This window comes from Choloepus didactylus, chromosome 25, assembly GCF_015220235.1.
Source record: "Choloepus didactylus isolate mChoDid1 chromosome 25, mChoDid1.pri, whole genome shotgun sequence".
NCBI lineage: Eukaryota > Metazoa > Chordata > Mammalia > Pilosa > Megalonychidae > Choloepus > Choloepus didactylus.
The window spans coordinates 7,235,701-7,263,623 of NC_051331.1; the positions used below are offsets into that span (position 1 = coordinate 7,235,701).

At 41.5% G+C, this 27,923-nt stretch overlaps 1 protein-coding gene across 1 annotated transcript; it reads left to right on the plus strand.

Moving 5' to 3' along the window:
* The first annotated feature begins 12,362 nt into the window (after positions 1 to 12,362).
* On the plus strand, positions 12,363 to 22,725 carry LOC119520524 (zinc finger protein 555-like). The gene is made up of 4 exons (XM_037818441.1): positions 12,363 to 12,505; positions 19,284 to 19,410; positions 19,853 to 20,036; positions 20,441 to 22,725. The coding sequence occupies exons 1-4, from the start codon at positions 12,503 to 12,505 to the stop codon at positions 21,330 to 21,332; spliced, it is 1,206 nt and encodes a 401-aa protein (XP_037674369.1). The 5' UTR covers positions 12,363 to 12,502; the 3' UTR covers positions 21,333 to 22,725.
* Positions 22,726 to 27,923: the final 5,198 nt, after the last annotated feature.

Below are 27,923 nucleotides of genomic sequence, written 5' to 3' on the forward strand. Positions count from 1 at the left end.
TTTGCGGAGCGTCGCCCCGCCCCTAGCGGCGGCCCTGATTGGATCGTTCTCGAGGCCCCGCCCTGTTGCCTAAGTAACGGGGGCGGAGCCTTGTGGGCGGGGCTTCCTCTCCCGGCCTGGCTCCCGCCCCAGCTTGGGGGAGATCTGCGTGGCAGAGCTTGCTCCCCGCCTCCCGGGGCGGACCCCGGTGTCTTCCTCAGCCCCCGGACCCCTCCCAGGTGTATCTTCTGAACCCCCGGGCACGGGCGCGCAGGGAATTCCAGACTCAGTTTCCGGATGGAGCGATCCCCTTGTTCGGAGCAGGAAAGGCGCGCGGGCCTGGCCAGAGAGGATCAGGGGCCTCGGCGTGGGCCTGCGAGGCCACCCATGGGATTGTGCCACTTATTTATAAAAATAGGCATTTTCACCTCTTTGTTGCTCAGATGTGGCCTCTCTCTCTGGCTAAGCCAACTTGGCAATTGAAATCACTGTCCTGCCCCCTATGTGGGATCTGACACCCAGAGGAGTGAATCTCCATGGCAACGTGGAATATGACTCCCGGGGAGGAATACAGACCCGGCATCGTGGGATGGAGACATCTTCTTGACCAAAAGGGGGTCTAGAAGGAAAGGAAATGAAATAAGCTTCAGTGGCAGAGAGATTCCAAAAGGAGCCGAGAGGTCACTCTGGTGGGCACTCTTAGGCACAATATAGACAACCCATTTTAGGCTCTAATGAATTGGAATAGCTAGCAGTAAATACCTGGAACTATCAAACTATAACCCAGAACCCATGAATCTTGAAGACGATTGTATAAAATGTAGCTTTTGAGGGGTGACAATGTGATTGGGAAAGCCATGTGGATCACACTCCCCTTTGTCCAGTGTATGGATGGATGAGTAGAAAAACAGGGGCAAAAAAAACAAAAAAGCACCCAGTGTTCTTTTTTACTTTAATTGTTCTTTTTCACTTTAATTTTTATTCTTATTATTTGTGTCTGTGTACTAATGAAAATGTTCAAAAATGAATTTTGGTGATGGACACACAGCTATATGGTGGTAGTGTGAACAACTGATTGTACGCTTTGTATGACTGCATGGTATGTGAATATAGCTCAATAAAATTGAATTATTAAAAATATAGACATTTACAAGTGATGGATAAAGAATCTGACTCCGTTTTATTTTTTGGCTGTTGACCACGTTGAGGCTGCCACTCATCTGGTCCCCAAAGCTACACCTCTGGTACTTTAGATAGGGAAACCCATGGCTTCCCCCAGAATTTGAGGAAAGTTTGAACCCCACAGCCCGAGCCCAGGGTGCAGGAACTCTTCATAGACCAACCACAAGATATGAGATGTATCCATTAAAATTCTCAGGTGTACATCTTCCACTGGAAGGATACTTGTTCTAGATAAGTTCTTGAGTGTGTCCTTTGTTTCACTTTGAAATGAAAAAGACTTTGATATCCTGAATGGTAGGGGGAAGATGGCAGACTAGGGAGCTCCAGGACTCACTCCTTCTCCAAAATCAGCTAGTGGACAGGCAGAAAGTATCTGAAACAAGTGTTCTGGGGCTCTGAAGGCCAGGGAAGAAATGTTCAGCATCCGGGGAAGAGCAAGAGGAAAACGATGAAAAACTGAATTAAAGAACTGGGAGTAGCTCACTCCAAGAGGCTGCCAGTGCCAATCCCCCACTCTGGAGACTGGCCACTTCAGGATCCAGTCCTTGGCTCGCTGCTGTGGGTGGAGATGGATGTGGAAGTCCTCTTCCCCAAGAAAGGGGGGATAGAGAAAGGCTGAGTACTCATCATGGCTTTTGATCAGTGAATTTAGACTGCTGGGTCCCAGCTCTGAACCTCTGTTTTAGCATGCCCCCTACAGAGGCAAAGGCTGCAAGGAACAGTTTGCTGAAGAGTGCCATCTTCTGGGAAGTCCAGGAAAGCACAGCCTCGGGAAGCTATCCAGAAGGCTTTCTGGAATTCTAGGGAAGATGGTGGCGTAGGGGGTGACAGAGCACTTTTCTACATCTCTCCTATGAAAAACAGCTCGTGGACAGGCAGAAACTGTCTGAATCACTGGTTCTGGAGCTTTGGAGGCGGAGGAGCTCCATACAGCACCCCAGGAAACAGCTGGATGAGAAGACTGAGAAGCAGCAGCAGAAACGGTAAGTGATGGAAAGTCTGTGCAAGTGGCAGGTGAAAGAGAGATGAAATAAGTGTTGACAGCCTAGACTTCAAAAAGAAAATACTTCATACAGCCTGGCAACCCAAGGAAAATATTACTGTAGTGACTACTGTACATATTCTGTATATATTTCAAGACCAATTAATTGGGGTTGTCATTCTTAGCAGAATATCCCAGTTCCCGCTTAGTTGAGATAGTTGAATCTAGTATTTGTACTTATAGAGGAGAGAAGTCCACTGTGGCACCCCTTCCAGTGTTTAACAATGTGCCATTTGACAATTCATTTTTATAGCTACATGCAGAAAGCTCTGTGGATTCATCAATGTGTTGTTCTCCATGTCTGCTAGTCATTTAGGTAAGAGTAGGGCACTTTTAATTTAAATGATTTCTTGTACCATCTTGCCTAATGGACTAGACTGGACTGTATCAACACTGATTTACTCCACTTTTTATGCCTTCCATTGTGATGACATCAAACACAATGAAATTCTTCAGTCATACAATGGGATCTAATTGTGTATCCTCATGACTGTGTTATTTGTGGGGTGCACCTCTCCCCCCATTTTTTAATTAAATACAACTTATTCTTAAAAAAAAACAAACACAAACAAAAAACAAGTAAAACAAGAAACTATGAGTGACTTGCTCCAGTGGCAATAACTGGCACCCATCCAGCACCCCCAATGGATGGGCCATGGCTGGCTCCTTGGATGGAGAGGTGAGTGAAGGCCTTCCTTCCCAGGAATGAGGAGTGGGGGAAGGTGGAGACACAGTCAAATCCCAAGCATGACTTCTGATGGGTGAGCTTGGACTGCTAGGTTCTGACTCAGAATCACAGACTGTAACCTGCTGAGAAGAGACTCCAGAGGCCATAGTCTCAACACCAGGAGGAGGTTGAAAAAAATACACTTCTGCCACTTCAGGGAAAGGTTTGCAGAACAGCTCCCTCTGCAGGGCAGTACAGGAAGGTGCACTTCTGGGAAGGCAAGGAAAAAAAATAAAAGAGGCTTTTTTCCATTTTTCCTGTCCCTTTCTCCAGGGACCTTAGAACTGGTCTGTGCCCCATTCATGGGTCTCTAGCCCAGTTTTGACTAGTTAAACTTTGGCAATACTAAAGGTCTAGAATAAGTTGAACCAAGAGTCAAAGAAGAGCTGTAATACAAAGCCAAACAATAATAAAACCCTAGGCAAGAGAGAGAAACTGAACATCAGAGTAAACTCATCAAGGTAATCAGATACATAGAGATCAGCAAAAAACTACAAGACATACTAAGAAACAGGAAGATATGGCCCTGTTAAAGGAATAAATTAAAACTTCAGATGAGACATAGGATTTGAAACAACTGATCAACGATGTTCAAGTAAATCTAAATCAAGGAGATGAAGGAAAGCAAGCTAAAGAGATAAAGGATATTAAAAAGACACATAAAGAAGAATTTGAAAGTATGCAAAGAAAAATAACAGAAATTATGGAAATGAAAGACACAATACATAAGATTAAAAATACATTAAAGGCATACAACAGCAAATTTGAACAGGCAGAAGAAAGGATAAGTGAGTTAGAAAACAGGGCATCCAAAATCAAACAATCAAAAAACGAGATAGAGAAAAGAGTGGTGAAAGTTGAGCAGGGCCTTGGGGAATTGAATTAAAGCATGAAGTGCACAAACATCTGAGTCATGGGTGTCACAAGAGAAGAGAAGGAAAAGGGGCAAAAAGAATATTTGAGGAAATAAGAGCCAAAAGTTTATAACACTTATGAAAGACTGAAATACACATATCCAAGAAGCACAATGTACTCCAAAGAGAATAAATATGAATAGACCTACTCAGACATATACTAATCATAATGTCAAATGACAAAGATAAAGAGAAAATTCTGAGTGCAGGAAGAGAAAAGTGATTCATCACATACAAGGGACACTTGTACCAGTTTGTATGTTTTATGTCCCCCAGAAAAAGCCATGTTCTTTAATGCAATCTTGTGGAGGCAGACATATTAGTGGGGATTAAGCTGGAATGTTTGGATTAGGTTGTTTCCATGGAAATGCATCCCACCCAACTATGGGTGATAACTCTGACTGGATGATTTCCATGGGGATGTGGCCCTACCCATTCAGCGTGGGCCTTGATTAGTTCACTGGGGCACTATAAAAGCTCAGACAGAAGGAGCAGGCTTGCTACAGCCAAGAGGGACACTTTGAAGAGCACACAGGAGCTAAGAGAGGAGCTGCAGATGAGAGACAGTTCGAAGATGGCTGTTGAAAGCAGACTTTTGCTACAGAGAGGCTAAGAGAGGACAAACACTCCAAGAGCAACTGAGAGTGACGTTTTGGAGAGAAACTGCAGCCTAGGAGAAAACCATTTTCAAACCAGAACTCTGGAGCAGACGCCAGCCACGTGCCTTCCCAGCTAACAGAACTTTTCCGGATGCCATTGGCCTTCCTCCAACGAAGGTACCCAACTGATGAAGTGTTACCTTGGACACTTTATGGCCTGAAGACTGTAACTGTGTAACCAAATAAATCCCCTTTTATAAAAGCCAATCCACAGAACCTAAGATGGTGGCTAGATGAGACAAAGCAAAAAAACACCTCCATGAAAAATACTAGATAAAAGCCAGAAAGTGACCCAGAACACCAGTTCCAGCAATGCACCAGCCAGACAAGGCCTGCTAAATCCACAGGGACCATGTATTTGGTAAAACCAGGAGTCTGCATTCTGAAATGAGTGAGTGAGCTGGCTGAAAGTCGGGCAGCCACACTGCGGTGTGGGGAAACCATCGGTTGGTATTTGGAGATGGATTAGTTCTTTAAAAAAAAAAAAAAAAAACCCGGGGGCAGCTGCAGTTATGACAGTGAGAACCGTGCAATGAAGCACAGCAGGAGCGGGCTGTGCCAACCTCTCGGTGTCTGGCGTGGAGGATAGCCCACTGCTGATTGCCTCAGGGCCAGGGGGGCAGAGGGGAGCCAAAAGCAGAAAGAAACCGCGCCCCTTGCAGCCATCTCCCCAGCAGGCTGGGAACACTCCTGCCCGGGGCCAGAGCCATAGCCCAGAGCCGCACCAAGAAACCCAGTGTGATGGGGAGTGTCACCCACAGCACCACACATGCCACAATATCAGCCATGCACAGTGGCCTTTAGTGCACCCACAGCTAATTGTCCCGGAGCTGGGAAGGTGGAGCTGTGCGAAAAGGGGGAAATTAACATGCCCCATTCAACCATCTGTAAAGCAGGCTGGGATCGCCCCTGCATGGCCCAGTGGCCCAGGGCTTCCCTGGAGGGCCGGCGCACACTTGTGACATGGCACAGCCCTCCCTCAGCAGAGGTCCTGGAAGAGCACGGCTGAGAAGGGGAACCCACTCAGAAATCCCAAGGCCCCTATGCCAATACCAAGGACTTGTGGGTCAGCAGCAGAGACAACCTGTGGCGAGACTAAAATGAAGGCTTAGACTCTTGCAACAGCCTTAAATCTCCGGGAACACCTAGGCGGTTTAATTATTAAAGCTGCCCTGCCTCCTTAAACACCCAGACACATGCCCCACATTCAGGACAGACAGCACCAACGACACACCCAAACTTACTGCACCAATTGAACCCCACAAGAACCAGATCCCCACACACCACAAAGACAAAGTGGGAGAGAACTGACTTGAGGGAAATAGGTGACTCGTGGACGTCATCTACTAGTTGGTTAGAGAAAGTGTACGCCACCAAGCTGTAGATCTGACAAATTAGAGATCGGTATTTTTTATATGCAGAAAGAACCCTGTCAAGTAAAGCAAATGCCAAGAGGCCAAAAACAACAGAAAATCTTAAAGCATATGACAAAACCAGATGATATGGAGAACCCAAACCCAAACACCCAAATCAAAAGATCAGAAGAGACACAGTACTTAGCGCAATTAATCAAAGAACTAAAGTCAAACAACGAGAGCATGGCACAGGATATAAAGGACATGAAGAAGACCCTAGAAGAGCATAAAGAAGAACTTGCAAGAGTAAATTAAAAAATAGAAGACCTTATGGAAATAAAAGAAACTGTTGGCTAAATTAAAAAGACTCTGGATACTCATAATACAAGACTAGAGGAAGTTGAACAATGACTCAACAACCTTGAGAAACACAGAACAGAAAATGAAAGAACAAACGAAAGAATGGGGAAAAAAATTGAAAAATCGAAATGGATCTCAGGGATATGATAGATAAAATCAAACGTCCAAATTTAACACTCAATGGTGTCCCGGAAGGGGAAGAGAAGGGTAAAGGTCTAGAAAGAGTATTCAAAGAAATTGTTGGGGAAAACTTCCCAAACCTTCTACACAATAGAAATACACAAAGCATAAATGCCCAGCAAACTCCAAATAAAATAAATCCAAATAAACCCACTCCAAGACATATTCTGATCAGACTCTCAAATACTGAAGAGAAGGAGCAAGTTCTGAAAGCAGCAAGAGAAAAGCAATTCACCACATACAAAGGAAGCAACATAAGACTAAGTAGTGACTACTCAGCGGCCACCATGGAGGCAAGAAGGCCATGGCGTGACATATTTAAAATTCTGAGAGAGAAAAATTTCCAACCAAGAATACTTTATCCAGCAAAACTCTCTTTCAAATTTGAGGGAGAGCTTAAATTTTTCGCAGACAAACAAATGCTGAGAGATTTTGCTAATAAAAGACTTGCCCTACTTCAGATACTAAAGGAAGCCCTACCGACAGAGAAACAAAGAAAGGAGAGAGATATATAGAGAAATTTAACAGATATATATAGAACATTACATCCCAAATCACCAGGACACACGTTCTTCTCTAGTGATCACGGAACTTTCTCCAGAATAGACCATATGCTGGGACATAAACAAGCCTCAATAAATTTAAAAAAATTGAATTTATTCAAAGCACATTCTCTGACCACAATGGAATACAAATAGAAGTCAATAACCATCAGAGTCTTAGAAAATTCACAAACACCTGGAGGGTAAAAATGAGGGGGAGATGAAAACATTCCCGGATAATCAAAAGCTGAGGGACTTCATCACCAGTAGATCAGTCCTATAAGAAATGCTAAAGGGAATTTTGCAGGCTGAAAGGAAGGGACAGTAAACAATTGACTGAAACCACATGAAGAAATAAAGATTTCCAGTAAAGATCATATGGTAAATATAAATACCAATACTGCTGTATGTTTGATTTGTAACTCCACTATTTGCTTCCTACAGGATCTAAAATGCATAAACTGTAATGATAAATCAGTGGTTTCGGACACAATGTAAAATACATAATTTTTGACAAGAACTACATAAAGCTGGGGGAATGGAGGAGTATAGGAACATAGTTTGTGTGTCCTATTGAAGCTAAGTTGGTATCAAAGAAAAACAAGACTGTTATAGATTTAAGAGGTTAAATTTAAGCCCCACAGTAAACACAAAGAGAGTATCAGAGAATATGACCATAGAGATGAAAAGTAGAGTATGGGTTACGAGAAGTGGGGGAAGGGGCAATGGGGAGTTAAGAAATGAGGGTAGGGTTTCTGTGTGGGGTGAAGGGAAATTTCCAGTAATGGATGGTGGAAGATGAGAGCATTGCAACATTCTAAATGTGATTAATCCCACTGTGCCAGTTTGAATGTATTGTGTCCCCCAAATGCCATTATCTTTGATGTAATCTTGTGTGGGCAGATGTTATCAGTTTTGATTAGATTTCTTTGAGTGTTTCTTTGGAGCTGCACCCCACCCAGCTGTGGGTGATGACACTGATTGGATATTTCCATGGAGGCGTGGCCCCACCCATTTAGGGTGGGCTTTGATCAGTGGAGCCATATAAATGAGCTGATGGGCAGAGGGAACTTAGTGCAGCTGTGAGTGATGTTTTGAAGAGGAGCTACAGCCAAGAGGGACACTTTGAAGAAAGCACAGGAGCTGCAGATGAGAGACAGTTTGAAGACGGCCATTGAAAGCAGACTCCTGCTCCAGAGAAGCTAAGAGAGGACAAACACCCCAAGAGCAACTGAGAGTGACATTTTTGAGGAACTGCAGCCTAGAGAGGAATGTCCTGGGAGAAAACCATTTTGAAACCAGAACTTTGGAGCAGACGCCAGCCACGTGCCTTCCCAGCTAACAGAGGTTTTCCGGACACCATTGGCCATCCTCCAGTGAAGGTACCCGATTGTTGATGCCTTCCCTTGGACACTTTATGGCCTTAAGACTGTAACTGTGTAACCAAATAAACCCCCTTTTATAAAAGCCAATCCTTCTCTGGTGTTTTGCATTCTGGCAGCATTAGCAAATGAGAACACCCACTAATAGAAGGCTAGGGAGGGGCTGGAATGGGAAGATTTAGGCTGTATATATGTTTCCACAATTGAAAAACAAAAATACAGTCTAAATAGATAATGACAATTAAATGCCAAGAATGATCCTGGATGGGATCTGAGGAGGGAGGAAAGGAGGCTCAAAGGGACACAGTTGGGACATGAGGAAAAAAAAAGGAAATATAGAATCTAAGCTTTGTTATCAATGCTGAATTTCTTGAACTTCTTAGCTGCACTTCATGGGATTGCATAAAAGAATGTTCTTGTTCATGGGAAATGTATGTGTGAATTATATTGTTTGTTCAACGATGTGTGCAGCTAGCACTCATGTTCAGAAGACAGAGCAATAGATGATGGATGATAGGGAAGGAGGGAAAGAAAGAAATGGTGGTAGGATGTTAAAGTTGGAGGATTGGGGAATCGGGGGAGGGGGGTTGGGGTATACTGGAGTTCTGTGTATGGAGTTTGTATTGTTTTTGCAACTGTTCCTGTAAGTTTGAATTTATTTCAAAATAAAATCTAAAAAAAAAAAAAACAGCCAATCCATTTCTGGTGCTTTGCATCCCAGCAGCACTAGCAAACTAGAACAACACTCAATAAGACTAACCTACTTTGCAGACTTGGAAAATCTAGTTATCAAATTTATTTTGAAGGGAAAGATGCCTCAAATTGCTAAAAACATTCTAACAAAGAAAAACAATGAGAGAGGACTTACGCTCCCTGACTTTGAAGCTTATTACAAAGCCACGGTAGTCAAAACAGCATGGTAGTGGCACAAAGATAGACATATTGATCAATGGAATTGAATTGAGAATTCTGAGATAGACCCCCAGATCTATGGCCGACTGACTGATCTTTGATAAGACACCCAAACCACTAAACTGGGACATAACTCTCTATTCAACAAAAGGGGCTGGGAGAGCTGAATATCCATAACAAAAAGAATGAAAGAGGACCCCTACCTTACACCCTACACAAAAATTAACTCAAAATTGCTTAAAGACCTCAGTATAAGAGACAGTACCATAAAACTCCTAGAAAATAATGTAGGGAAACATCTTCAACACCTGGTATTAGGAGGTCCCTTCTTAGACCTTGCACCCAAAGCACAAGCAACAAAAGAAAAAATAGATAAATGGGAACTCCTCAAACTTAAAAGCTTCTTTCTGTACCTCAAAGGAATTTGTCAAAAAGGTGAAGAGGCAACCAACTTAATGGGAAAAAATATTTGGAAGCCACATATCTGACAAAAGACTGATACCTTACATGTATAAAGAAATCCTACAACTCAATGACAATAGTATAGACAGCCCAATTATAAAATGGGCAAAAGATATGAACAGACATTGCTCTGAAGAGGGAATACAAATGGCCAAAAAACACATGAAAAAATATTCATCTTCACTGGCTATTAAGGAGATGCATATTAAGACCACAATGACATATCATCTCACATCGATTAGATTGGCTGCCATTAAACAAACAGGAGACTACAAATACTGGAGAGGATGTGGGACTGTATAATGGTACAGCCACTCTGGAAGACAGTCTTGCAGTTCCCTAGAAAACTAGATATAGAGCTACCCTTCAATCCAGCAATTCCACTACTCAGCATGTACCCAGAAGATCTGAAAGCAGTGACATGAACAAATACTTGCACACCAATGTTCAGAGCAGCATTATTCACAATTGCCGAGAGATGGAAAGAATCCAAACATCCTTCAACAGGTGAGTGGATAAACAAAATGTGTTATATACACATAATGGAATACTATGCAGCAGTAAGAAGGAATGAGGTCATGAAACATATGATAACATAGATGAAGCTTGAAGACATAATGCTGAGCAAAATAAGCCAGGCACAAAAAGAGAGAGATTGTATGTTAGCACTAATGTGAACACTGTGAAAATGTAAAATAAATGGTTCATATTGTAGAATGTAGGGGACCTAGCGATAAGCAGCAAATAGTGAAGGGGGAACGATGCTAATAAGAACAGGTAAGTTATGGAGGGTAAACTTAATGTTCTGGGAATACCCAGGAATGACTATGGTTTGTTAATTTCTGGGGGGTATGGTAGAAACAAGTTCGCAGAAATGTAGTTATTTTAGGTTGTTTTTCTTATTCCTTTTTTGTGTTATAGTCTGTTTATTTTCTTGGGATAGAGTAGAAACGTGTTGGAAGGAATATAGTTATTTTACATTATTTGTTTTTTCTTATTCCTTCCTTTGGATTTTGTTTGAAGTATTTTTTTATTAGTTGTTTTTTAATTTTCTGATAAAGTTAAAAACAACGAATGTGAAAAAAGTAAATGAACAATGGGGGAGGATGGGGAATGGATTGTTTTGGATGCTCTTTTTTATTCCAATCTTTATTTTTTCGAGTAATGAAAATGTTCAGAGATTGTGGTGATGAATGCACAACTATATGATGATACTATGAACAACTGATTGTACACTTTGAAGGATTGTATGTTATGTGACTATATCTCAATAAAATTGCATTTAAAAAAAAGAAAACATATGTCCACGTAAAAACTTGTTTGTGAATGTTTGTACATGAATGCATTACTCATAATACTCAAATGTGGAGAAAAAAGCAAAAGTCTATCAACTGATGAATGGATAAACAAAATGTGATATAGTGATACAAAGGAACATTTTTCCACCATAAAAAGGAATGAAATCCTGATCTATGCTACAACATGGATGCTCCTTGAAAACATCATACTAAGCAAAAGAAGCTAGTCTCAAGAGACTTATATTTATGATCCCACTGGTATTAAATTTCAGCCTAAGGAAATTTATATAGACAGAAGATAGGTTAGTAGTTTCTTCAAGGCTGGGGGCAGGTGCAGTGGTAGATGAAGGAGAATAAAAAAGTGATTTCTAAAGAGTACAGGGTATTTTTTTAATTTGATGAAATGTTCTAAATTGTGGTGATGCTTGCATCTGTTTGTGAATATACAATATAAAAACCTATGAATTGTACACTTTAAATGGATGAGTTGTATGGTACGTGAATTATATCCGAATAAAGCTGTTAAAAAATAAATGAATAAGGACTGAGAAAGAGATAAAGAGGGAAGGGAAGGGAGGGGAGGGACAGGAGCTAATAAGAGAGGGCAGAGAGAGACTTTCAAATTTTTACAAGCTTTTAATGCTTTGTCTTATATCCATGAAAATAGGAATTCAATTATCTTTTACATTTCAGACTTCTGGAGGGACACGCAGACACACACACACACACACACACAAACTGATCTAAAAGAAATATCTTTCCAGTGTAAAATGTACACCTGAGAATTTTAATAACACACCTCATATTTTGTGGTTGGTCTAAGAGTTTCTGCACCCAGGCTCGGGCTGCGGGGTTCACACTTCAGAGCCAAGATCTCCTGAGGCCAAGAGTTTCCCGATCTAAAGGACTAGATGTGTGGCTGTCAAAGATCAAACATCAGAATGACATCAGATGCTTTATCACACTTGGTGCCATCACTTCCAAGTGCTCATTTTCGTAAACAGTGGCACAGTTCCGTGGGTGGTCTTGCAGACCCCTGGATCCCTGGAGGACCCCGCGCCCACCTGTCCACTGGGGCCCGGCCTGCGCGCCCCTCCCGGAAACCGAGTCTGGAGTTCCCTGCGCACCCGCGTCCCCGGGTTCCGACGGAGGGCGCAGCGGGCCGCCGAGCTGCAGGGACACCCGGGTGTCCGCCCCTCGAGGCGGGAAGCCAGTGCTGCTTGAACCTAAGTAACCCCGGGCGGGTCCCGGAAGCCCCGCCCACTCCGTGACGTGGCCTCCCTGTCACTCAGGCTCGAGGGGGCGGGCCTGCAGAACTGTCCAATCAGCGGCGCCGCTAGGGGCGGGCTACGCTCCGCCCGCCGGGTGGATGGCGCCGGCGGCTCCCGCGGCGACCGCGCCAGTGTCACCCCTGTTCCCGGAGGCCCTGCTGCGGCCCCGGCGCGCTGTCCCCTGCCCGGGTCGCGGAGCCGTCGGGGGGACCCCCGGGGGGACCTCGGGAGGCGGAGATGGTGAGTGCGCGGGGCCGGGGGTCCCGGGCCTGGGGGCAGGAGGGCGCGGTGGGTGCCCCAGCCCAGCCCTTCCCGGTGCTGGCGTTAAATTCCTCAAATCCCGGATCCCCCCCGCCGCGTTCCCGAAGGCCAGTTCTCTTCCTCCAGTTCCCATCGTCTCTACATTTCAAACAGCTGCAGTATTTTAATTATGGTATTTTAACAGAGCAATGCATGGATTTTGTTAAGAATTTCTTTTTTGTTTGTAAATATTTTACATGAGAGGAAAATAGAGAATAGCTGCTTGACACTTTGTAGTATAAAATCCTGGCGCCTCCCCTCCCAGTGTCTTCTCTGAGCACGGACATCCCACGGGACCCTCTTTGGGTTGAGGTTCCCCTTTGGAAAATTTACTGTGTTGAAATCTGCCCTTTCAACACAGTCCCAGTTCAGCACCATCCTTCCCTGGATTTGTCACCTTGAAAAGATTTATTCACTGAGGTGAGCCTCAGTTTTTCAGTAGTTATAAAAAATTTTTTTGATTAATTAAGTTAGAAAGGTAAGATAAAATATTTCCAAAGTGTCAAGAAAGAGAAGAATTAACAGGGAGAAAAAAAAAGATTCCAGTTATTACATTCCATTTGATAAAAATTCTTCTTAACCATTTTTCTTCCCTGGCACTTATGTAGTAAGGTTCTCAGATCTGTTCTTTTCTTCTGGGTGATAACAAATGGAATTCCAGGGATTCGCCTTGAGAACACTTAAGGGGAAAAGAATTTTAGAGAAAGAGAAGACCTCTGTTCCATTATGTGTACAGAAAAATGTATGTGATTCACCAAAACAAACAAAAAAAGTTGGTAGATAAACTGACGTGCAAATATTCACCAAAACATCAGTTCTTCTCCTGTGCAAGATGGAGAATGGGTGTCAGTGGATAAATCTGTTCTGTTTTCTGTTATCTGGACTTCATAAATTAATGCTAAATCCCATGAGATGAGACTTGCAACACCTTGAAGTGTTCAAATATGATTAGTTGCTTATAAAACCATTTATTGCCATCAATAAACCTGACGTCTTTTATTTTATGAGAAAGAAAAAAAATAGCCTTGCAGTTTCCCTCACTCCTTAATACATAAGCAGTGATTCTGCTGGATTCTTCAGACACAGATTTGTTTCATTTAAAACATTAATGGCAGTCCAAAGGAAGTGAATAATTTTGGGGGGCAAAAGCCTGGGGCCAGTGACTCTGAGCTGAGAGCAATCTTGAGCCTGCAAAGTGGGATACATGAAGGGCAGGAGTTTCTCCCTGGGGGGGTCCTCCTCTGCAAGACCCCGGGCCTGCTCCCCACCCCACCACAGAAGGAGCCTGCATGCTGGGAGAAGCTGCCAAGCACTGGGGCACTGGAGGGCAGGTGCAGATGGGGTTGGGGTGACACCATTTGGGGGTTGACATAGTGGTTTCCTTGGGGCTATTTCTAGACAGTAAGCTTAGGTTTTGAATCCACATTGTCCTACATTCAGAGAGTAATTTGTGCATATTAAGAAAATCTGGAGTCAGACTGAGATCCTCTGCATTTGTCTCCTGGTTTATGAATTCTGGAGTTCATTTGGGTCAGAGCCTTAAATGAATCCCATGGGGCTTTTCTTCACTGTGGGAATTGAAGCCTGGAGGAGGGGGGTGTTTCCAACCTGCCAGGGGAGAGGAGGGTGGGGAGCACCCACATTTAATTTCTGGGGCTGCTCAGGTCTTCTCCCTTCCATCCCTGGGAACTAACCCACCCTAGGGGATGAGAGTCTGGGACCCAAGCTGGGGAATGTATTTAACCTGCTGAGTGTGGGTTTTCCTAGTGAACTGTGGGTAAAGCTGTCCGCCTGTCTGAGCTGAGTCATATGTTGGCTTTTCTTTCCTTTTGAATCCTTTATCCAGTATTGATGCCATGTAACTCTAATTTCCCTAAGTATCTGGGAATGTTATACCCTTATTTGAGCATGTAAGATTTTTATTTTCTTGGGTGAAAGTCTCTCTAGATTTGAGGGGTAAAACATAAGGCAAGAGACTTCTGGAACCAGAGTCTTTGTTCCTTTTTGGCAAAAGAACCTCAAGATATGAGATGGGTGTATTTAAGTTCTCAGATACTTTCATTTTTTAGATCAGTATTTGTATGTGGGTGTCCCAAGAGAATTAAAAAAAAAAACACTTAATAGATTTATTAACAGATGAGTTATGGTAGCCTTTAGATAAACAGAACATCTTATTTTTACTCTTTAACTTGCAATCTTAAAAAAAAACAACATACATGAAGGAATATCTAATTTATGACAGCTGGCCAGGCACTTAACTTGGGGAAAGAGATTTTCAGATTTTGAGTAACCTAACATTGTTTTCAGCAATCACAAACATATTCAAAACACCACATTTTATACCACACTAACTGAAGTTATTCAGCTCTTTTATAGCCGTAGTTTTGTCACACTATTGTGCCAAAACTCACACCTAAGTTCAACGTCTTAAGATAATAAAAGAACATTTTCAAGTCTGACTTTTGGCCCTATTTAGATACTTCTGTGCTTAGAACATACTTGAGGAAACTATAAGGAGATAAGGGCACAAGAGCCTGAAATGAGTAACTATCTCTTTCTCCTTAATTTAACGTTAAATTTAATAGACTTTTTAGGAAAAGAGTCAAGCTACCAGTCATACAGATACTTGAAAAAAGAAGAAGATTGGTTGAGGTGGTGAGCTTCGATCAAGCCTCAAGAAAACATCAGAGCAATGCTCCAAAAGGAGCAAAATAAAGAAGAGAACTGTTTACAGGCGATAGTGGTGCTGTGAAAGCTTTCAGAATCAGCACTAAGGAACACAACTCTCTGGGTTTATTATACTCCGGGCACAGCATGTTTCTTCCCCTCTTCTGAATTCCTTTCAAGGTAATATGGAGTTTGCTTATCTAGATGGAGGAACTTAGTAAGTATTTAGAATTAGAAGATCAGAACAGAGAGTGGCCATTTGGAATTATTCTTTTATCAAAAGTTATCCAAGTTATTTTGTATTTTCTATTCCTTTCTCAAACAACAATTTCAATTCAGAGACTACTTATTTTGAACAAACTCATCAGCTCTGGCTATCTGGTATGCATAGAGTAATTAATCAAAATCTGTTTTAAATCCTTCAGAGGACATTATGTATAAAGAAAAACTTTTTAGTTTTGAGTTGAGGCATTCTCATTCTCAAAAAAAATATTTGACACAAAAAACTATTGGCTTGATTTAGAATTTCTACATGACATAAAAAAAGGTCTGATATAGATAACACCTCTTAGGTTTTGATGTATTGGAATAGCTAGAAGTAAATACCTGAAACTATCAAACTCCAACCCAGTAGTCTGGACTCCTGAAAACAATTGTATAACAATGTAGATAACAAGGGGTGACAGTGTGATTGTGAAAACCTTGTGGATCACACTCCCTGTATCCAGTGTATGGATGGATGAGTAGAAAAATAGGGACAAAAACTAAATGAAAAATAGGGTGGAATGGGGGGGATGATTTGGGTGTTCTTTTTTACTTTTATTTTTCATTCTTATTCTGATTCTTTCTGATGTAAGGAAAATGTTCAAAAATAGATTGGGGTGATAAATGCATAACTATAAGATGGTACTGTGAAGAGCTGATTGTACCCCATGGGTGATTGTATGTCATATGAATATATTTCAGTAAAACTGAATTTAATTTAAAAAAATAAGTAATGATAGTATAACCCATTGAATAAATTAAGAATCCATGAGTCCATTGATATAAATAAATGAAAGAATGAACCAATTTTTTTAAAAAAAGGTCTGAAGGTCTGAATACTTCATTCATAAAGAATTCTAAACTGACCTTCCTTAGTACACCAAGTCGTGGTGAAGGAGTTGTGCTAAGTGACCTCTTGCAGGGCCTACAGCATGCAACTGGCAAAACTACTACCTGGAATTACTGGTGCAGTGTGCTAATGTGGAAGAATTTCTCTCTCTCCGATTCTAACCGGCTTGTTCAAGTTTTGAAACTGTGACCCTGATTCATTAGCACCATACTTTACCCAAATGAAATAACTAGTCAAGTACCCGTTGATGTGGGATGAGGGGCACAGGGTGGGATGAGGAGATTGAGGGCAATCGTTATTACATCATCAAGATACCATGATATGCAGTGAATGTGTAACTTGTCTGTTAATATACTGCATTTAAGGCTTGAAAATAATTGATCACAGATAATTCAGCAAAACTGCACCCAACTTTTTTACAATATCTGAACACATGCAAATGTAGAGCTCTCTGGTGAGACCCAAATTTGAATACAAGTGGAAGTTCATCAAACACAGGTTTATCAGTAAGCTAGAAGAAACAAATAACGTACAATTTATAGGTAGTAGCCTACAAAAAAATATGGAGATTAGGCAAAAATTAAGTGAGATTATTCATAATTATTTCCAGGTTCCACTTTCTCCTTGGATAGCCCAAAAACAGGCCTCTTAAAGATCGACTTAATACATGTAAGAAAAGGCATCTGCTACCAAATAGATATATCTTTCCTTCAAAGGACAGACTGATCATAAATACATCTCAGACATTCATTTTCTTAATGTTTTTTGAGACATCAACTCCATTGAAGTATTGTAAAGGAAGTCTATTGTAAAGGAAGTCTTCTAGGAAAAAGGCACTTTGTTGTCAAAGTTGGATTTAATTACATGGAGTTGAGAAGACTAGGACAGACTCAAAAGTCAGTATTCACTTCTGTATTTATGAATACAGAGCAGATGCCAGTTTAGAGAATGTAGCTGATAACATAAGCAAACCAAACAGCAACATTAACTATAGTCTCTGCAAAACAGTCAGTAATTTATGACATTTCTCCAAAAACCAACATAGCTCCAAGTTCAACCGTAAAAAGAAAAAAAAGTCACCTGCAATTGCTACTTTAGAGCTCAAGACACTATTTTCAACAGAATTTCATGTCTACAGTTTGGTTCTCTGTTTCGGGGCCTGAAGTGCTTTTCAGATGAAAAACCTGGGGTGGTGGAGAGAGGAGGTGGGGTGGGGGGAGGAGGACACCCAGGGCAGAAAACACTGGGGAGTAACGAGAGGTGCATTTCTCTGGTCAGACAGCCGAGTGAGGAGGTAGCTACTCTGAGAACTTCTCAAATAAAGAATATTGTGCTCGTCTACTGAGAGTTGGGGAAGTAGTAGGAGCTTCTCGATGAGACTGAAGAAGATGGCAAGAGGACAACTTCTCCTCCAGGAAGTTAGGACGAGGTGTCATTGCAGCTTGAAAGTGGCTCTTTTCTGATGATAGAGCTTTATCAGTATCTTGTTACGTCATCCCACATGGCAACCCCATACAATCTTGAGTCCCACATCACTACGGTTGAGTTTTTTCGTTCTGTATTGATGTAATTCTCTTACCAATGTGTAAAAGGCATCTTCGACACCCTGTCAGTCTTGGCTGACGTTTCAATGAATGGAATCCCATAACTCTTGGCCACTTCATGGGCTTGTTTTGTGTCAACTGTCCTTGTTGGCAAATCACACTTGTTTCCTACCAGCACCATAGGTGCATCATCTGAATCTTCAACTCACTTAATCTGCTCCCTGTAGAGGTTAATGTCTGTGTTCTAGTTTGCTAATGCTGCCGGAATGCAAAACACCAGAGATGGATTGGCTTTTATAAAAGGGGGTTTATTTGGTTACACAGTTACAGTCTTAAGGCCATAAAGTGTCCAAGGTAAGCCATCAACAATCGAGTACCTTCACTGGAGGATGGCCAGTGGCATCCTCTGTTAGCTGGGAAGGCACGTGGCTGGCATCTGCTCCAAGTTCTGGTTTCAAAATGGCTTTCTCCCAGGACGTTCCTCTCTAGGCTTCAGCTTCTCTCCAAAATGTCACTCTCAGTTGCTCTTGGGGTGTTTGTCCTCTCTTAGCTTCTCCAGAGCCAAAGTCTGCTTTCAAAGGTCATCTCCAAAATGTCTGTAAGCTGAAGCTCCTCTCTCAGCTCCAGTGCATTCTTCAAAGTGTCCCTCTTGGCTGTAGCTCCTCTTCAAAAGTTCACTCTCAGCTGCACTGAGTTCCCTCTGCCTGTCAGCTCATTTATATGGCTCCACTGATCAAGGCCCACCCTGAATGGGTGGGGCCACGCCTCCATGGAAGTATCCAATCAGTGTCATCACCCACAGCTGGGTGGGGTGCATTCCAAAGAGACACTCAAAGAAATCTAATCAAAACTGATAACATCTGCCCACACAAGATTACATCAAAGATAACTGCATTTGGGGGACACAATACATTCAAACTGGCACCGGTTTCCACAGACCTCTCGAGTTCTCAGGTTTGGTGAAGTGAAAGCTCCCAGAAGTAAAAGCTCCTAAGCTTTCAGTATGTTTATTCATTAAAACTTTGGCCCTCTGCTTCATAAAATGTGAGTGATGTAGTCATTAATAAGGAGATGAAAGAGTTTTTCCTCACAAGAAATTGAAGGTCTCAAAATGGAATATTTGCTTCATGTGTATAGCATTTCTCTTTCTCCAAGGTGCTCTGGACCCTGCTGTTAGAGAATAGGGCTTGAAGTGATCATAGAAAAATGAGTTCTCGGTGCTGTTAAATTTATGAGGAAGAAAATGTGGGCAGACAGTAAGGTTCTAACAGACAAGTCACGGAGTAAGTTTTGGGAGTTCACGGGATCTTGCCTGTACTTTCTGAGTTGAGGATAGATCCCCAGTGCTGTCGGTCTCACCCATCCGCCTGCACACTTATGTGGGCTCTTTTAGGACACAGTGACCTTTGAGGATGTGGCTGTGGTCTTCTCCCTGGAGGAGTGGGCTTTGCTGGATCCTTCTCAGAGGAACCTCTACAGGGATGTGATGCTGGAAACCTTCAGGAACCTGGCCTCTGTAGGTAAGGATGACATCATTCCTTCACTAAGTCATTTGGAGAACAAGCATTTCTTCCCCAGTGCCATTAAAAGATTTGAAATATAGAAAGGGAATAAATTGATACATAAGACAAGTGTGGCCACAGCCCTCACAGATGCAGCATCTAATAACTTTTCCATGACAACTGAAAATCTATTTATTAAAGCGAGTTTTCTTTGTCTTGGTTAAAATACTTGAAGCTCTTTTAGTCTCATTTAGTATGGGTATAGACTTCATGGGTCATTTGGGGGCATACAGAAGCTTCTCATTTGACCTTGTGATTTGTTGTTTTTACTAAATTGGCTAACATTTTAACCTCTAGTGTCAGTTACTGAAAAAGTTTAACAGCTAAACCCTTTCTTACCATCTTGCTTTGCTTCAGGTGCCTTCTTCCTTGTAAGAGTTCTTCATTTGTTTTGTTTCAGATGATGAGACTCAACTGCAAGCCAATAGGTCAGTTTCTCAGGAGGACATTTTTTGGAAAAACATACCCAAAGAACAGAAAATAGCAGGGTTCACAAAAAATGATTCCTGGATCTGTGTTTTAGGAAAAAATATGGACATCCATAGAACTGAAGATCAGCACAGACACCAAGGGGGAAATCTGAGGTGAGTTATGCTCACAGGAGAAAGCTGTATCCCCATATCGAATTTTAGTATGTCAGGAAATTTTTTTAAAAATCAAATAAAACACATAAGCACAGCTTTAACTTTGTTCATTCTCAGAGAATTTCTACCAAAAATATTTTCTTAACTGTAGCATAGATGTTCAGTGTTTGAAAATATCAAGAAACTAATTCAGTTGAAAATATCAAGAAACTCCACCCATAAGAAACACTATTTTAATAATGGGTGGTTGAGCTCGTCTCCAGAGCATTCACTTATTCCACTTTCAAACAATTAGATAGGACCAAAAACCTATGCGTTCATTGAAAATGGTACATAGATAATTCTAATACATATTACTAAGTATTAAATCATTAAATAAACAATATATTTCTCATTTTTAACAGAAATCATGTGGTGGAGGGACTCTGTGAAAGTAATGAAGGTATTCAGTATGAAGAAACCTTCAGCCAGATCCCAAATCTCAATCTGTACGAGAGACCAACCGGAGCAAAACCATATGGATGTAGTGAGTGTGGAAAAGTCTTCATGCATCATTCATCCCTTCTGGGACATCTCAGATCTCACACTGGACACAAACCATATGAGTATCAGGAATGTGGAAGCAAACCCTATGAATATAAAAAATGTGGGGAAATCTTCAGTTATCCCCAATGTTTTCAAAGATCTGAAAGAAATCATACTGAAGAGAAACCTTATGAATGTAAGGAATGTGGGAAAGACTTCATTTGTCTCTCAAAATTTCAAAGGCACATGATAAGACATACTGGAGAGAAACCCTATAAATGTAAACAGTGTGGTAAAGCCTTCAGTTGTCCCAGTTCCATTCCAAGACATGAAAGGACACACACTGGAGAGAAACCTTATGAATGTAAACAATGCGGGAAAGCCTTCAGTTATCCTCAATCTTTTCGAATACATGAAAGAACTCACACTGGAAAGAAACCCTATGAATGTAAGTATTGCGGGAAAGCCTTCAGTTGGCTTGAATCCTTTCAAGGACATGTGAGAATGCACACTGGAGAAAAACTCTATGAATGTAAACAATGTGGTAAAGCACTTAGTTGTCCCACTTCCTTTCGAAGACATGAAAGCACTCACACTGCAGAGAAACTCTATAAATGTGAAAAATGTGGGAAAGCATTCTGTTATTCCAAATCCTTTCAATGTCATGTGAGAACTCACACTGGAGAGAAACCCTATGAATGTAAGCATTGTGGGAAAGCCTTCATTTGGCCGTCATCTTTACAAAAACATGTGAGAATGCACACTGGATAGAAAGCCTATAAATATGATAAATATGGAGCATTTTGTGTTAAAACAAATCCTTTCAAAGTTATGTGAGAACTCACACCAGAGAGAAGCCCCGTAAATGTAAGTTATGTGAGAAAGCCTGATGCACATTAATTCAAGTATATGGTCCAGAAAATACACACCATGAGTGAAGTCCTATTTAAGAGTTATAAATTTGATGTTGTCTTTATCAGTGTCATTATTTAAGTGGACCTGTAGACTATGAATGCCCAATTCTTTCTCAAATGAACACTGAGATTAGTAATAATTCTGAAAGTGCTCTTTCGAAAAGAGTACATAAATTTTAGTTAGGTAATTTTTTTTCTTGTAATTCAATTAATAAAACTTTTCCCATGTTGAAGTCTGTTGGATCCATGGGTGATTTGAAGTACATTTGTAATATGCAAATAGGTTTAATTTTTATATATATTTTTTCAGTATTCTTTAATAAGGGGCCATTGAAAAATGACACCTTGGTAGTGGGATTTTCTGATAGACCTTGTGTAGCAGGTAATGTCACTTAACCATTTTATATTTATACATATATTTCTTCTTTCTTATTGAGAAAACTTTTTATTTTTTGGCCAGAAGTTTTCTTCCTCACTAATAAATGTTGCCAGGAATTTTAAGTATGCAAAGTTCATCAAACAGTATGATCTCGTGTGAATCATTTTCATTTTTGCCATTTGCTGTTTGTCCTTGCATCAGGCTGGGATTTGGAAAATAGCCTTTGAGTTAAGAAGTGCAACATTTGATATGACGCTTAAATCTAGATTTGGAGATGGCTCTCCTGGACTGGGTGTGTCAGTGTACGAAATATTGGAAACTACATTTTTCAGAATACATTCTCTTTATGATTCCGTGTTAATCTTCACCAAAAGTGTAACTTGCAGGAGATTTGGGAGGCAGAAGCGAAGAAGTCATTACTGATGTTTTTGGAGCTACCACACAGGGAGACAGACAAGGATATAGGCATTTTGCGGACACCAGCTTCCAGCTCATTTTCCTCTTTCTTTGCTTTGCTTATCAAGAGTATCCTCAATACCAATGCCAACTGGTTGATTTCCATTTTCTCAGAGGGATAGGCTTCCACTGACATCTCCACAAGCTCCACAGCAAAGATCCATCAGCAGTTTGGTGTTTCCTGCAAGACATTACTGGTTCACCAGCCATTTATTTGGACTGCCATGTTGGGGACTGTCAGTGATGCTCAGACTCCCCACTTCTCTAGATTGTATTTATGTAAGGTCTAATCTGTGTAATACACAAGTTGTTCTGTTTATACTGCTAGAGGCTATGACAGCTGCAATAGTGCAGCCAAAAAAAAAAACAACAACAACAACGCTTATAGGAATTCATTTCTCTACATCATTGTGGAGTGACAGCTCTCACTCAGTCATTCTATGTGAAAGTAAGCACTTTCCTCCTATCAGGCAGGCAAATTGTGGGCATTTCCTGCTGAATGTAGGCCATCAGTATTTGTTCAATTATTATTTTTGATTATGGGTGTTTAAAAACTGCATTTTCTTTGTCAAAGGTATCTGTAGATGTTTCTTAGAAATATCTTATCAGCTGTGTTTTCAAGTAAGTTGTATACTACCAAATATTACTGTCTTTAATTTTCATTTACTGGGAGGTCATGTTAAAATATCCCATTGCAATTATAGATTGTCAGATCAAGTTTGTAATTTTGCCAATTTAATCATTATACATTGTGAGTCACTATTACCAGATGCATACAAGTTCAGGCATCTTTCTTTGGGGCAAATTTTTATTCTTGTATAGTTACAGCTTTGTCATTAAAATAACATATTCATTATACAATAGCAGAACCTTAAATCATGGTTTTCTCAGTCCCCTCTTGCCACAGACCACCAGGAAAATACCAGTAGTCATGGAGAGGGGTTACTGAATTGTAGCAATAAGGATGACTAAAGAGTGTCTACTGGTACAGGCTCCACTAGAGATGTGCTTTTTTTTCAATACTTATGTCCAAATTTCTCAAGTGCTTACCTACTTACCTTTTTATCATAATTTTTATTGTCGAATATAACTTATATACATAGATGTGATAACGTTCCAACTGCAATTTAACTAGTTAGCAAATTTCAAAAAATACAGGTTACAGTTCCACTGTTTCAGTTATTTCCTTATTGTGAAATATAACATATACACAAAAAAGTAAAGCTTTCAAATTACAATTTGACAAGTAGCTATAGAACAAATTTCAGAGGATGCTATGGGTTACAATTCCACCATTTCATTTCTTTCCTTCTAGCTATTCTAGTACCCTAACAACTAAGAAAAAGAAAAATATATAAAGATTCAGTATTCATAATCCTTTGCTAAATTTCATCTTGTCTGTTGCTACCCCTTTCTCTAGTTTAGTCACTTTCCCGATCTTCAGGGATGTCTAGGCAGTGACCACCCTGACCTGTTCATGTTGAAAAGGGGTGTCAACTTTATGAGACCTGTTTTTGTTCCAGGTAAACTGAGTCTCTGTATCCAGCTCCACTCTTTCTGACTCCAGGGCAGTGGCTTGTCTGTGACTTCAATACCCTCATAAATCTACGAAAAGTTGTTTTTTCAGTTCAGTGCTTTTCTTGTTAGGACGGGAGTGACAACTTCTCAGGTCTTTACATGTCGGAGCGGAAACTGGACTATTACTGTTTTGGGCAGTTTTAAACGTTCTCCATAAAGTAACTCAATTAACATAAAATTTCAAGTTAATCATTAGCAAACTATAACATAGATACTCTTGTCTCATTTGAGAGTCAACTGAAGACTATGTTTTAGGTAAGATGCCACAAATCACAAAGCTAGCAAGGGATAAAGCCAGGGTTGGGATTGAAACCAAACCATTCTTGCTCAGAGACCATTTTCTTTTCTTGATGCTACTTTTTTTAGCATGTGCCAGGAACTCAAGTTTCAAAATTTTGGGGGGCTGAAAACTATTCAAGGCACTCTAGACTCTGGGTTAGAGGCATGGTAAAAAAAGAAAAAAAAAAAAAAAAAAAAAAAGCATCCTTGCAGACCTAGTGCTTGTATTTTTGTGGAAAAAGTTGCTTAAAAAAAAAAAAGGTAAAGCTAGATGTTATAAGATAGAAACAAGGGCACTGGAGGAAATTAAACATGACAAGGAAACAGGAAATGCACAGAATGCAGTGTGTATTTTCTCTGGAGATTAAGGGCCTTGGTAAGTGAGGAGGTCATCATTAATTCACCTTTACTTCTACCATCTTCTGTGTCCTAAGTCAGCCGTGTTTCAGGAACTGCTGGGGGAATCTGCAAATAGTGGGGAGCAGTAAACACACAGTCCTGCCTTCATGGAGTTAACAGAGTAATGATTAACCATTACAATAAAGGTGTACTCATGGTTGATCTTCATGTTCCCAGTGATGAAAAGCTCCTGGGTATGTGATGTGTGTTTATGAGTTTGGACATGGATGTGAAACTAGAGGCTTGAAATTGCTTTGGGCCTCAGGGTGTGGGTGTTTGAAAGATTGAAAGTTGTACTATATATTTCACACTGTCATCTTGCTGTTCCTACAGACTGACCGACACAGTTTGTACCATAGGAAACCATCGATTTTCCCCTAGTAGAAGAAAGAGTTACAGTCATTGGCACAATTTTCCTGGCAAGTGCCTTTTCTGTGAGCAGAGTGATAGCTATGTAAACCCACTGTAGTGTCCAGGTAGAACCAAAAAGTGTGAATGATGATGTCCCAGTTTGCTAATGCTGCTGTTATGCAAAATACCAGAAATGGATTGGTTTTTATAAAGGGGGTTTATTTGGTTACAAATTTACAGTATGAAGACCATGAAAATGTCCAAATTAAGGCATCAACACAAGTACACCCTCACTGAAGGAAGGCCAATGGTGTCCAGAAAACCTCTGTTAGCTGAGAAGGCACGTAGCTGGCCTCTACTGATGCTAGGTTGTGTTCCAACTTTTCTCTCAGCTCCTGTGCATTCTTCAAAATGTTGCCTTTGGGGCATTTTGTTCTCTCTTAGCATCTCCAGAGCAAATTTTGGGCTAACATCTCCAAAGCATCAGCAAAGTCTGCTTTCAATGGCCATCTCCAAAATGTCTCTTTCAGCTGCTCTGAGCACCTTCTGTTTGTAAGCTCTTTTATAGGACTCCAATGATTAAATCAAGACCCACCCTGAATGGGTGGGGTCTGTATCTCCATGGAAACAATTTAATCAAATGTTTCTCCCAGAGTTGATTGAGTCACATCTCCATGGAAACACCCAATCAAAAGATTCCAACCTAATCAACACTAATACATCTGCCCCCACAAGATTGCGTTAAAGAATATGACTTTTGGGGGACATAATAGATCCAAATTGGCACAAATAAGAAGGGAATTATCCAAGGAATAACTGAAATGAGTTGCAGGCAGTGGGTATCAATTTTAGTAACATCCCTGTTTAGGAGAAAAGAATGTATATTTGACATCCTCACACAACAAAAATGTTAATTTCTTTTTATAAGGTGGAAATTTTTGTTTACAGCCCAGGAAGGAGCCCATTTTCCCTTTCATAGGTATGACTTCCTTAAGCTTAGAATTCCAGCACACGTTAAGGAAGAGAAAAAAAAAAAAATGAAATAACTTCTGCTTAATCAAAGAGCAAATGAGGTCCAATCTTTGTGTTTCAGCATTAACTTATATTTGAATAGCATAGCAGAGAATAATGTGTTTGAAAATCGCTATTCTCTCATGTGTTCCCTCCTCTCTGCACAGGGTACAAATGAAGAAAATTTAACCACAGGGAGCACAGATTAGTATAATTTTATATGAATAATGAATCTCTCAGTTTTGAAGGCCATTATGTGCCATGACCTGTAGTGGGCATTGTGAAAACTCTAAAACCTAGAACAACATTGGAAGGCACATATAATTATTCAGTTTTACAAATAGGGCATGAAACCTTACAAATAGGATTCGAAAGGCTGCACAGTGTATGACTCCATTCATATGACATTCTGGTAAAGGCAAAAACGTACAGATCTAAGTAGCTGCCAGAAGTTAAGATTGGGGTTAGGTTTTGACTTCAAATGGGCAGTGTCAAAATGATTTTTATGGGGGTAACGGACTCTTTTGTATCTTGATTATGGTGTACAATTCTATGATTTTGTGAGAATTCCTAGAACCGTATACTGAGCTGGGTGAATTTTCCTATTTGTAAATCAAAAAACAAGTTAGTAGAAAACAAACAAAAATCCCTTGTTAAGAACTAAGAGGAAGCTAAAACTCACCTGAACGCTGATTTTTCTGGACGCATCGGGCCTTTCTTGGAACGGATTTTGAAGACAGGAAACACTCTCTACAGTCACACACCTACCCTCACTTCAGTCCCATGAACAGAGAAAACTTAGAGGGCAGCTGGAATGTATCCCCACATCCACTCCAGGTTACTGGGGTCAAAGATCTTAGACTGCTGTGCTCCTGAAGCAAAAGCTAATTCCCCAGAACTCCAAAATTCCCCTCCTAGGGGAATCCTAATCCTTGTGCATCCACATCCTACCTTCAGCCACTCGTAGCTCTAAAATTCCCATACCAAACCCAGTTCCGGGCCTGAGGCTGCGGGCCGCACATGCGCTGTGCACGCCAGCGGCCAAACGCTCCCCAGCAACCCCGTCTTCCCCCCTGCTCCCGGCAGGGTCCACAAAGCCCTCCCCGCTGCACCTCACCCTCATTTCTTCCGGACGAGAAACACCCCCTCAGATCTCCAGTCCTTGAAGAAAGGACTCGAACGCTCTTCCACAGCCCCTCAAGTTGCTCCCAGTAGCGCCACACGGACACGCTCCGCAACCAAGCCGCATCCTGTCGGAAGCCGCGTTCTTGGGAGTGCGCAGGCGCAGGCGTGCCCGGGGAGCCACTTCCTCCTAGGGCGGAAGTTGTTCTCGCTGCTCTTCCGGGAGGCCCCGCCCTCGTGTCCCACCGCACCAGTCGCTTCCGGGCTAGACCAGAGGTTAGAATTTCCGAGGCGCCCACCCTCTGGGGATGGCGGATACTCTAAAGGAAGTGGCAAGAGCCGTGGGTGCCAGTGAGAGAGGACTGTGAACAAATGGCGGATCACACCCAAGGATATGGCGGCTGAGAGAGTGGACTGGCACCACTGCTGCCCTCGCTGGGCTCCCAGTCAAGAATCAAAGGAAGAAACAAAACCCCTGAAATGACAGCGGAGGCCCGGTCCTGCCAGGAACCTGGGGCAGGGTGAAGTGCAGAAGCATCATATCTTTAGCCAGGCCTCGTGCTGTCAACCCCTGACCATCAGGACCTCAGGCTCCCATTTTGTGCTGGTGATGGCTCCGGTAGATTGTTATGGAGACATAGGGCTGTGTGTTCCGTGAGGGCTCTGGAGTATTATAGCCAGCCTGGTTATTGGAACCTTAAGAATGCTGATCAGGCCAAGTCTGTGGGTGTCGTGGATTGAATTGTGTATCCCAGTTTGGATGTGTTCTTGGTCTTGGGCCTCATTCTGGTGGGTGTGGACCCATTGTAAATAAGATCTCTTCAAGATGTTACTCCAATTAAGGTGTGGCCCAACTGAATTAGTTTGAGCTTT

What these genes read in the sequence shown, in the direction of transcription:
- LOC119520524 (XM_037818441.1), top strand. An exon ending in CAGGAACCTGGCCTCTGTAG is followed by an intron (nt 19,411 to 19,852) that starts GTAAGGATGACA and finishes GTTTTGTTTCAG; the next exon opens with ATGATGAGACTCAACTGCAA. An exon ending in CACCAAGGGGGAAATCTGAG is followed by an intron (nt 20,037 to 20,440) that starts GTGAGTTATGCT and finishes CATTTTTAACAG; the next exon opens with AAATCATGTGGTGGAGGGAC.